At 35.7% G+C, this 12,394-nt stretch overlaps 1 protein-coding gene across 1 annotated transcript; it reads left to right on the top strand.

Annotated features, from left to right (window-relative positions):
- The first annotated feature begins 4,724 nt into the window (after window positions 1-4,724).
- On the top strand, window positions 4,725-5,599 carry LOC147482295 (uncharacterized). Its single transcript, XM_086579271.1, has 3 exons — window positions 4,725-4,826; window positions 5,270-5,386; window positions 5,462-5,599. Exons 1-3 carry the CDS (start codon window positions 4,725-4,727, stop codon window positions 5,597-5,599), a joined length of 357 nt encoding a protein of 118 aa, XP_086435397.1.
- The last annotated feature ends 6,795 nt before the right edge of the window (window positions 5,600-12,394 follow it).

Here is a 12,394-nt window from a genome sequence, read left to right as displayed (position 1 = left end):
AATGGAAAATTGAAAACTAGATGCAAATGCAACCTTATCAAATAATAAATGAGAAATCGGAAACTAGATGCAAATGTATTAAAATAATCTCACATAATAATTAACGGGAAATCAGAAACTTGATGCAAATGCATTGAACAGACCTTAAAGAAATAATTAACAGGAAATTGGAAATTGGATGCAAATGTATTGAACTAACCGTAAAGAATAATTAATGAGAAATCGAAAACTGGATGCAACTGCATTGAAATACTCTCAAAAAATAAATAACAGGAATAGAAATCGGATGCAACTGCATTGAACTAACCTCAAAATATAAATAACGGAAAATCAAAAAATGGATGCAAATATATTAAACTAACCTCAAAACATAGTTGGGTTATATGTTGTGGGAATGTCTCGATAAATATAGTTTTGCATTTAAAATGGTGTTTATCTTATCTCTTTCCGTATGATTGAGAACTCCTTGCTATTCAAGTAGCTTCAATATATATGAACTTCGCCTTATTAGGCAATCTCACAAAACTTCAATCAAACTTCTATTATTAAACAATAAAATGAAGTTGAATTGAAGGGTTTTATCAAAGATGAGTTTTTTTTTAATGGAGAGTGAGGTTTTCACATTATAAGAAATTTGGATGAGTGATCAATATAATATTAATATATAATAGTTCTGCATATTTGCAAATCTTTTTCAAAATAATTAATATATCAACACCCATTCGTAGATAATCTTTGAAGATTCCACATAGCGAGTAATGCATATAATTTAAAGAATAACTTATGGGAAATCAGGAACTGGATAATCTTCGATGATCCTACATAGTAAATCAAGCATAATTTATATTTTATGTCATATTTGCAAGGACACTACAGATGGATCAACAGAAGTTGGTATTACACACCATATTGGATAATTAAAAGAAAATTGGAAACTGGATTCAAATATATAACTGAGCTCAAAGAGTAATTAACGGGAAATTAGAAACTTTATGCAAATGAAATAAACTAAACTAAAAAAGTAATTAACTAGAAATCGGAAACTGGATGCAATTGCATTAAACTAACGTCAGAGAATAACTAACAGGAAATTAGAAATTGGATGCAAATCTTTGAAAATTATTTAAAGAGAAATTGGAAATAGTATGCAAATACATCAAACAAACCTTAAATAATAACTAATGGGAAACTGGAAACTGGATGCAAATGCATTGAATTAAACTAAAAAATAATTAATCAAAAATCAAAAACCGAATGCAACTGCATTGAACTAACCTCATAACGGAGAACTAGAGTATAAAGTGACCACAAAAGAGATTTGTGGTGGAGCTACACTCTCATACTAGTGAAACCTCGATCCGAGAGGACTTGGTCATCACTAGGGATCAATACAAGCGATTCGATACTAACTATTAGTCAATCGAATCACGTGGTGGATTAAACCCCTTATAATATCTTTATTCATCATTTAAATTCACTGTTTTCACATCATATCTACTGTTTTGACTCTTAATTATTAATGAAGCATACTTTTAATCTAAACTCGCATCCAAGTAGTGTACAACTAGAGTTTGGCGAACACGACTACTCTTGTCTTTATCATATGATTTAGAGAGTATTTATCTACTGTTTTTCCATCATAATTTACTGTTCACGCATCTCATAATTCTACTATGCATTAATCTATCATAATCCATTCTTATAAATCAGTGAAATGATTCCAAGCCTCAGAAAAGGATTCTTGAGGCTTTTGACGAAAGAAATGAATATGTGATAGCATCTCATCACTCTTCTACGGTGGGTAAAATTGTTCCATAAATAATTCAACTAGTTTTTCCCATGTGTCGATAGAGTTTGGCTTTTGTGCTGTTAGCCAAGCTGCTGCTTTGTCAGCTAGGGTGAAAGGAAACACCCTTAGCTTTATTTGTTCAAGTGTTACGTTGGGATGATGGAATGTAGTAATAACTTGTTGTATCCTACGTAAGTGTTAATAAGGCTTCTCATGGTCTAACCCATAGAAAACAGGTAGCCGATTAAATATATTTGGGGGGATTCTAAAATCTCCCATAGTAGCTGCAAGAATTATGCAGGAATCAGGTCCATCGTTCAAAGCCTTATAAAAATCAGAGAGGGGTCTCTCTGCTATTTCTTCACCCATTGCTACAGATGTAGTTGGGGTGGGTGTAGGTGGCATGTGTGTGGTGATGTGTGAGTTTCTAGATAGACGATTATTTTTGCGTCTATGATAAACTAATATTGCAGGTTTATGCATACAAGATCTTAATCTCATGCAAGTTTTAAGTCTAATAGGCAATTCCTAACGAGCATGCAAAAATAGCCTGATTATTACTAGAAATAGAATCATTTGACAGTAAATTCGATGATGTATAAAGGTGTTACCTGGAGAGTCCTTGCTACACATATAAATAGCGCCTTCAACAGCCTTGAAGCACGTATACTAAAAACATTTCAAACCAACGGCCAAGCTATTTAAGAATTGAGGGAGGTTGTCCGTACGTGCACGTTCCTTAATTAGATAACCCCAATTATTTGAGTTTTCTAGACACCGTAAAGTATGAAAAAAATTTATGCAATTACTGGAGCGGTTGGGCATACGAGCACTGTACTGCACTCGTGAGGTAATATTGCAATTAATATTAAAAAATAAATTTATTCTACTTAACCTAGGGCGTGCGCGCTAAAAAATAGTCTAAATTCATACCGGGTCGTGGTTTTGGTACAATTTTTTTTTTTTTTTTTTTATAAATGATCAAAATAGGTTAAATTGGGCATGGGTTGCACCTACGGTGTAATGCGCGGGGCGCGCTACGTAAGGGCAAAATGAGGGCACAAGCGCTCTCAAGTAGAAACAGTAGGGTGAACTTTTTAGGGTCAGGTCAGGGGAGGGCAAGGAGTTTGTTATGTAACTCATATGCACTCAAGCAGTAGCAGAAAATTTTCAAAAAAATGTGAACAGTGAAAACAGTGTTTTGGCGTGTGAATAGTGCAAATAGTTTTGCTTATTCTAAACACGTTATACGTAACAAAGCAAGATGGCAAGCGGCACCATTGATAACTAATGTAAAATAGATGGGAAAAATAGTAAATTTAAATGGCTAAACAGTAACTTTATGAATGAGAAAAAGATAGGAAAGAGTTTTAAATCCACTTTAAGCAAATAATTGATGTGTTTAATGTTCTAGCACGAATATCTAAACTTTATGATCCCTAGTTAACAACCTACATCTCTATAGTCATTGGTACATTAGCATGAGGAAAATCTTATTCACCTATCTCTAGCATAAACTCACAATTCCTAGTTCAAATTCAAACACTCCTATCTCTAGAAACATGCAAGAATCGAACTTTAAGAACAAGCAATATAAGTCTATACTAAATACATTAAATCCTCACTTTTGGCTTCATTATAACTCTCCCTCTAATGGAGACTTAGCCTTGTGTCATCGGATTGGAATTAGCTAAGACAATAATATAAGACATAATGTAAAAGACAAGAATCGAAATAAAGGCTTTTTATTGAATAGTTTAATGGTGGCTACACTACAAACCCTAATTACTTAACTAAACTAAAACTATACTAAACTAAACTAATGAGGGAGAGGAGAAGAAGGAGAGAATAAGTTTAGATTTAACCCTCTTTATATAGGAAAGGATTAGGGTTATATTTTCGTGCATGGGCCAAAAAGGGGGACTTTGGGCCTCTAATGTGAGCCCAAAGTCCATTAGGTTAAATCTAAAAAGGCTATAGCTGCTGGAAATTACTTTAGTGCTCTTTTCATCTACTATTATAGCTCTAATTAGGACAATTTTGGGTCCATTGGAAAGCTTATTCCGAGTCGGTCGTTTTGACATAAAGTAGGCCCAATTCTGATGCCCGAGTCCAAAGATACGCCCATTTGAAGTTCTGTTGACTTTTTTGTTCTTTTCTACCCGAATTGACTTTGACTAGGCTTGAAAAAACTTTTTCTTCTTGATTATGGGGCTTTACACATAGAACTCTTCTAGTAATCATCTTGACTCATTTTTCATGCAAAATGACATCTTTAAATACATAAACAGCTTAAAGACCTGAAATTTACAAAAACACGTAAACATTATTAACTCTTATTTATTATAAATATAATTGGCCTAAATGTAATATTATTAAGGGGTTTAAATTACAAATTTTAGTGCTTATCATTTTTTATTAATCAAAAAGAATAATCTACTTCAACCAATATGCACTACTAAAAGAAGGGCTTTTTGTGTCACTTTTTTTTAAGCTTCGTGTCACTTAATGAAAAAAAGTGACACACCAAAATCTTATGTGTCACTTTTTAAGAACATTGAGCTGGTTGTGACACTTGTTAAGAAAGTGACACAATTGAAATCACGTTTATGTGTCACTTTGGTCAAAAGCGGCACGGGTAGGGATATTTAATGTGTCACTTTGGTCAGATGCGCCACTAGTGGAGAAATTTAATGTGTCACTTACGGATAAGGCTAGACGTTAACTTTTTACCATATTTTGAATTTGAACAAAAGTGACACAAGCAAATGTTTCCAAACCCCCTTGCATGCACGTGCCTTACCTCCATCATCCCCAAACAGGATAGAAAACCCATAATAGAAATCCATTTAAATTACGTAAAGCCCAAATAGTAAAGTTTCTGCCCAATAACTCGCCTCTCTCAAGCTCGTATCTCAAACTTTTTTTTTTGATAATGTATCTCAAACCTAGGTTTAACGAGGAAGACAATGTTTTCCTTCCCGATCTATCAGTCGAATCGAAGAGGAAATGGTTCGTCTTTATTGAAGAAACCGAGGTACACTACTGTTTACCTCAGTTGTATAAATAAATAAAAGAGGGAAGAGGGTAGTTAGTTGTATTTTCATTTAAGAAGAAGAAGAAGGGAGTCGGGGCTGCTGTCGGTAAAGGAGTAAGTGAGCAAGAGAGTCAAGTTAAAAAGTCTTCGGCTCAACAAATTCCTCTTTATTTCTTTCGGGTATTTGGTTTTACGCATCGCCTACCCAATACTGATATTCTTCTTCTTCTTCTTAAATTATTATTATTAAATTCTCCCTGGTTGAGAGAGATACAAGGGCTGGTTGCATCCATTTATTAATGCTGTTTGGAGATGCTCTGTCTCAAGGTGGCAGGGGGAGGTGGTCTCGATGAAGAAGAAGGATAATGGAAAATGAAAAATTTTGAACGAAGGATAATGCAACACTTGGTCTCCTGACATTTGTTACTATCCATATCTTATAGATTACAGCATTGCAGAAGCAGCTCGAAGAAGAGATTGATTTACATTTAGCGCTCACAAGTGCAGTTGACCACTCCAATGTTACTTTCTTGAATTCTATTGGTCAGCTCCCAAATAAGGTTAGTATATCTAATTCAAAACTTGTTTTCCAATATTTCGAGTCCGCGTCGCACTATATGATGATCCAATTGCAGGCTCATGAGCTTGTGACTAACATAGATGTCTTTGGAGATTTCGTATCAAAGCTTGAAGAGGAATTGGTTGCATTGCATTTTCAACTTAGTCAAGAGAGGAATGAGCACCGCCTTGTCTTCGAGAAAGTACCGATTTGAGACAGGTTGCCATATTCTTTACCATCACCTCTCCCCTACTTCTGTCTCTCTAGAACAACCGGTTCTCTCTCCTCCTATATCTTTATCTCTACGTCTTCTTGTTTTATCTGTTTGTTCTTTTTGAATTTAGAAAATGCTCTTTTTATAATCTTCTCTTCAAAATTTCTTATTGTTTTAGTTATCCGGTTGGTTCCTTTTTAATGATTGAGTAGTGAGATTTGCAACATCTATCCGGGTCAAGTTGATACATTGGCGCGATGACTTTATTGATCTTCTCAACATGTAATCTGGTATAGTAGAGCTTGGTTACTTGTTATGGTAGATGCAAAAGTAACGAATATAAGTTTTTACCGACGAGGGTTGCAAGTCCAAGCAAACGAAATGGAGGGTGGTATGATTTGGATGACCCGCTTCTATAGACAGATGAAATGGAGGGGAATAAGGATTCCTATCTGGAGAACCTGAGGGAACAACCTAATTAGCTTTTAGAAGAAATGGTGCGATGTATGAAAAATATTTTCCTCTGCCTAGCTAGCTGATTCATCCAAGTTCTCTTCATCTGGGTGCATGGCTTCACCAGCATCACCACAGGGCCACCTTTCCCATTCTTCCATTGCATCTCTCCCAGACTCGTTCACAAAACCTGTATCAAAGCAAAGCCCCTCAGTTGATTTAGAGCATAAAGTTTTGGCAATGGAGAATACCTTTGATCCTTACTGAGTTCAAGGGAAGTTAAACTGGACAAAGTACATTGGACTATATAGTGTGGCGGTTGAAGTGTCTTGGATGTCTATTGGAGAGAAACAACTCAAGCATGCATTTAATCGGGCTCAAAAGATTTAGGTTTGCCTATGAACATCAGTTCTTCGTGTCTTGACATCTAAAGTTCTTTTTGATCTTTTAGTGCACACTTTTTGCACAGCTCACTTCTTGCGACTCAGACTGGACTCGAGAACACCCGTTTTTCGGTTATTGGCTTCACTAGGCCAACTTGGTGAAAGCTATTGACTTAGTGTATAAGTAACTTCATATTAGCTGACCTCTGAATCAATTGAGTCCATCTTAGACATATGTTCCTGACAGAGTTTTCACACTTCCACTGAGTACGCATGTCACACTTCATATTAGCCCCCCCTCATGAAACGGCTCTTCTGCAATGGATGTTCCCTTTCTGCGATTTCGGTTCTTGATCGAAGGCCGGGCTTTGAATCGTTTTAGTACACAACACTCACAACAAAAGGCTTATAGCCGAACTGAGGATTCCACTTCCCTTTGCTTCGATACCTCGGCCCAATCGCGGTCGGCTATAAGATAAGACACAGTTGGTGTACTACTTTACTAGTACGAAAGAGCTACAGTAAGAATTGGAAGACTCTTGTATGTACTGTAATCCTCTCGAGATTGGGGAGTAGGTAGGAATCCTCACTGAGACTCCTATAAGAGGTCGAACTTGAATGGGTATATGAATTGTCAATAACACTTGAGTTGTTAAGTTTCGCCCCAAAATGGCATAAGGAACAATCCGAATGCATGTCTTTGTCTTTCTGCTGATTTTAAATATTAGGGTGGGTGAACGGACCCGGTCTTCTAGTTATTTTGATTTTAGCTTTTCATATTCTTAAGTTAGTAACAATGTTTTGGTTTGATGCTTGCAAGGTTTAGAAAATTGGAAGTTGAAGTGCACACCACCCAACTTTTTTAGCGTTTAATTTCTAGTGGATTAGTATGTTCCCCTTCTCTCATGCTATACTATATTTTTAAGTGCAATATTTCTTTTTTATTGATTATTTGTTTTAGGTATAATAATTCATCAATGGGTTTCGACATAGGCGTTTCCTAGGAAACTTGTTTCTGGCTTTCTTTGTACACGAAGGATATTAGTATAATAATATATTTTTTGTCGAACAGGTATTGGAGTTCTCTAGCAGGAAGAGTTACACTATTGAAATAGATGAACTTCGACTTAAATTCATCGACTTTATCCAACAATTTATCTGAGTAGTTAATTTGATTGGGTAAGTGGGATTCCATATTTTCCCTTTCTTTACGTATATATACTTTTCTAATTGATTTTTTTTCTTACTTGTGCAATATACCCTTCTTGATTCACTTGCTTTTTAATTTTATATACTAGTCATAGTGGAATGACGACTTCATGATATGATGCAGGTGCATGGATCGATTAACAGATGAATAGATGGTAGCTAGGTTTTTAATGTTGGAAGTGCGCACAACAAGCTAAGATATTGCTAGGATAATGCTGGAGTCATGTAGTGTTTTTTTTAGCTTTAATTTATTGTGATTATTTTGGTATTGGAATGGCTTATTTTGTTGGGAGTCAAACTAGATAATAGATACTAGGTTTGATCCATGAAATCAATAGAAGTTAATTGTTTTGAATGTTGTTTCTTTTTTCCCGAGTGGATGTTGTTTCCATATCATAAAGCAGGTTAAAGTGATTTTGGTTGTGATGTTTTGATAAATGTATGTGGTTGTTGTTTTTGTCATAAAGCAGGGTAATGGGATTTTGGTTATGACGTATAAGATGCAGGTTGAGAAATGAATACGATCGAATACAAAAATGAGAAAATATTTAATTTTTTTTTATTTGTCTCACTTTTGGAAAAAGTGACATAATATCTATTAAAAGTGACATAACTGACCATTCTTATGTGTCGCTTTCTTTCATACGAGTTACATGGAGTTGATTTCCAAAAGTGACACAAGAAGTAAGGGGCTTTTGTGTCGCTTTTGACGTACTTGTGTCTCACTCTGGTCTAAAAGTGACACAACTAGTATATTTAATGTGTCACTTTTGACGTACTTATGTCTCACTCTGGTCCAAAAGTGACACAACTAGTATACTTAATGTGTCACTTTTGACGTACTTATGTGTCACTCTGGTCCAAAAGTGACACAACTAGTATACTTAATGTGTCACTTTTGACAAAATTATGCCCCACTCTGGTCCAAACCGGATACAACTAGTATCACTTTTGACAAGCACTGTGACACTCTTTCTTAAAAGTGACACAAGAGCCTATTCTTAAGTGTTACTTTTATTAACAAAAAGTAACACATTTAGTAAGGCTTTTGTGTCACTTTTGGTAGAACTTTATGTGTCGGGGGCTTATAGGTCACTTCAGAATTAGTTTCAAAAGTGACACAAGTGACTTCTTGTGTCACTTTTTAGTAGTGTTCGTGTTCATATTGTTTGGAGTAGGGATTCGAACCAACCTAAATTCTAGGACCACTTACAACTTGGTTTTACTCTTTTAGGAAACTAATGAGTAAGTTTAGCTATGATTTTATAAATACTAAATACTTGGTTTCTTTAAGTTACGTAAACATGCAACTAAGACAAGATAAAATTTTAATAAAACAAAAGTGGAGAGTTAATTCTCCTCATGTGAAGATAAATTTTGTTATTTGATTTTAGTAAGTGCATCTAATCTTCCTAGAACTCTTAGACAAGTCCTAATAAAAGAAAACTTGATCCCTAACATATATGACTCATCTCTAAGCTCATACATGCTAGCATGTAGAACCAAAGCAATGACTTATCTCTAAGCTCATCACTTTGATCCCTAACTAGACACTACACTAACTATCATTTTGGGATAGGATGTAGGTCTAGTTGTTCTTCCTAAACAACTCACTAAACCAAATAACAAAGATTTTCCCTCACATGAGTATTATTAACTCCCCATAAAGGGGAGGTTTAGCTCATGGTCCTTGGGCTAAAAGATGACTAATGCAGAATGTAAAAAGAGGGGGAGAGAACAAAAAGAGAAAACTAACTATAAAAACTCACTTGCATTTAGATTTTATTTCCACTAGAAGAAAACAAAGTTTCCTCCATTAAAACTATACAAGCCTTTGTTCCAAAACAAAAACTAAAAACTATCTAAAACTAAGGAACTAAAATAATACAAGGTAAAGGAAAAGAAGTCAAGGGAGTAAATGGATTGTCCCCCCTTGTTTTGTTTTTTTCTCCATTTGAGAGAAATTTCATTTCCTCCCACGTGAAAAACTAAACCACATTTACTTCATTTTTACCCACCACATTAAAACAAAGTGACACCTTGCCTTTTTTCACTATTAACACCTAATCTAATTAATTACATGCAAGGTGTCAACTTTGCACCAATAATTTGGCATTTTTGTCTTGACATGCTCCATGATTGATGACTCATCAAATCTTGCGGGCCTGCATAGTGGGTCCATATGCAGTCTAGTGGCGGTCCGGTCTTTTAGCAATTTTACAATTTCCCGCCTATGCGTAGAGTTCATCGCCCTGATTGTCTGAGTAGCTCACTTGTCGCATTCGGAGTCCTGGTTCAAGAGGTAGGAGCTTCGGAAGTTTGATGCTTCTGTGCAGCTTTGTTGGGCTTTACATGGCTGATTTGGAAGAATTCATATATATGTCGTTCCCCGTGTTTTAACGCAGGTTTAACCAATATTTTCATGTTTACTGCGAATACCTACAAAAGTATAAAAATATATTTATTTCATGATTATTAAACACATAATTAACCAAATTTATATGTCTCAATGGGGTTTCATATTATAGTTTTGGGTGCTTATCACTTGTCCTTGGGTGTTACTTCTTCACCATATGGGTTTAGATAGTTATGAAGCATAGGAGAAACAAGAAGGTCAAGTACAAACTCAATGTTTCTTTGGAAAGGTAGAGGGCGAGGAACATTCGTGATGGATGAGGATGTGAGGTGGGTGAAGAGTGCTCAACTAGTGTTCTTAGTTCTATATCATCAGAGGCCTTGAGATATGCAAGACATTCCTCAATAGGTGGGTAAGAAGAATCACTGGGATAGAGGGTGAAAAATTCTTCTTCCGTCATGGCATCAAGAGATGAGTGGATGTTAACAGGAGGGGACTCACGAGGTGGCAATGAAGGGTTGCAAAAAAGTCAAAAGAAATCTTCCTCCCTGTTATCTACGTCTAGGGAGTAGAAATTATGATCCTTGTCTTCTTCCATAAGAGGGGTATCTACTAGTGTGGGGACTAAAGCGTCAGCCACACTAATGTGAGGTACAAAACTCTCAATGGACTTCACTTCTCCTTCTACAGGAAAACCTAGTTGTCCCTACTTTTGTCTAAACATGTTCACTTCCACAGAAAGATTTCCAAAAGAAAGAGTCATTGAGCCATCCCAACAATTTATTTGGGCATTTGCGATTGACAAGAAAGGACGCCCTAAGATGATGGGAATGGAATCATGAGCAACTTCTGTGTCGAGAATAACAAAGTCGGCTGGATAGTAAAAATCTTGAACTTTAACAAGAATGTTTTTAACTACACCCTTAGGATACTTAATAGAACGATCGGCTAGCTGCAAAGTCATTTTAGTTGGTTGAAGTTTTGTTAGACCTAGTTGTTTATATAAATAAAAAGGGAGTAAGTTAACACTCGCTCCCAGGTCTAATAAAGCAGTTGTTATGAAGGTATCACCTAAGGTGCATTGTACAGTAGGACGACTAAGGTCTTTGTACTTAACAATTCTGTTATGTTCAGATAAATAGGGATATTGTTCAGTTAAGAAGGTCTCATTGGGTATGTTGGTTTTCATTTTCTTTGTGCACAACTCTTTTAGAAACTTAGCGTGTCCAGGTAGACTTTTTATAGCATCTAGAAAAGGTAGGTTTATAGTCAGATTTTTAAACACTTCCCTAATCTCATCAAAATTCTAGTCATTTTTAGACACAACTAGTCTTTAGGGATACGGTGGTTTATCTCTATATTTAGCATAAGGTTCAAAATTATTATTAGTATTTGCATTATTTTTAACCGTTTTCTATCTAGGTGTCCATATTGGAACCTCTACAAGTGTATGGTCTTCAATTTCTATTATTGGGTCTTGTAAGGTTTTCCCTTTTGGTTGTGGTTTAACTGGTACTTCTACAGTTGTAAGGTCTTCAATTTCTATTACAGTATTTGGTATGGTTTCATTTTCAGCTTCTGTTTGCGGGTGGTCTTCAGGCATAGTTACTTTGTTATCAACTACTCTCCCTGAATGAAGGGTAGTGACTGCATGTACCTCCCCTTGGTTTATATTACCATTAGAGTGAATACTATTTATTTCAAAGGTGGTGTTTGTTGACTTAGGATTAGGCACTGCTTGACATGGAAACACGCCTGTTTGGTTATTATTTTGGTTAGGAGACATGTCAATAACCTTTTGGCACAAAGACTGCATCATTTGCATCGTTTGTTTCATCATATTAGAGTTTTGATCATATTGATCTTTTATCAAGTTGGAGTTTTATTGCATAATTTGATTTTGTTTTTCTAACAAGGTTACTACTACGTTGTCTGTTGACGGTTGAACTGGAATTAAGGCTTGTTGAGCGTTCATGTCTTGATGTTGATAGTTCTGGGTCATGGGCACTAAACCTCTATTCTGGTCACCTAAGTTTCCTTGTCCTTGAGGTTGAGTTAGCTGGTGAAAGTTTGATGGTTGTGGTGGTGGTTGTGCATAGACAAGAGGACAATAGAAGTCGAAATGCTCAAGACTAAAACAGACATTACAACGAGCAGAATTAATGTTCATGACAGGATTGGGTTGTTGTTTAACAGAGATGGCATCTACCTTTTTAGTGAGGGCATCGATAAAAGTTTTAAGCTCGTGATCAGGTATAACCTCAAAAGAAGAAGGAGTGGAGCGGGAAGAGTCGTTAGCTCTTCAATTGTTGTTCCTTTTAGATTGATCTTCTAAGAATTTATAAGCCTCCAAGGCTCCTTTACTAAGAAAACTATACCTAGTCATGATATCTA

The sequence above is a fragment of the Coptis chinensis genome, chromosome 8 (assembly GCF_015680905.1).
Source record: "Coptis chinensis isolate HL-2020 chromosome 8, ASM1568090v1, whole genome shotgun sequence".
In the NCBI taxonomy this organism is placed as follows: domain Eukaryota; kingdom Viridiplantae; phylum Streptophyta; class Magnoliopsida; order Ranunculales; family Ranunculaceae; genus Coptis; species Coptis chinensis.
Note: the sequence above shows the minus strand (reverse complement) of the source record. Positions and strands in the feature narration are given on the sequence as shown.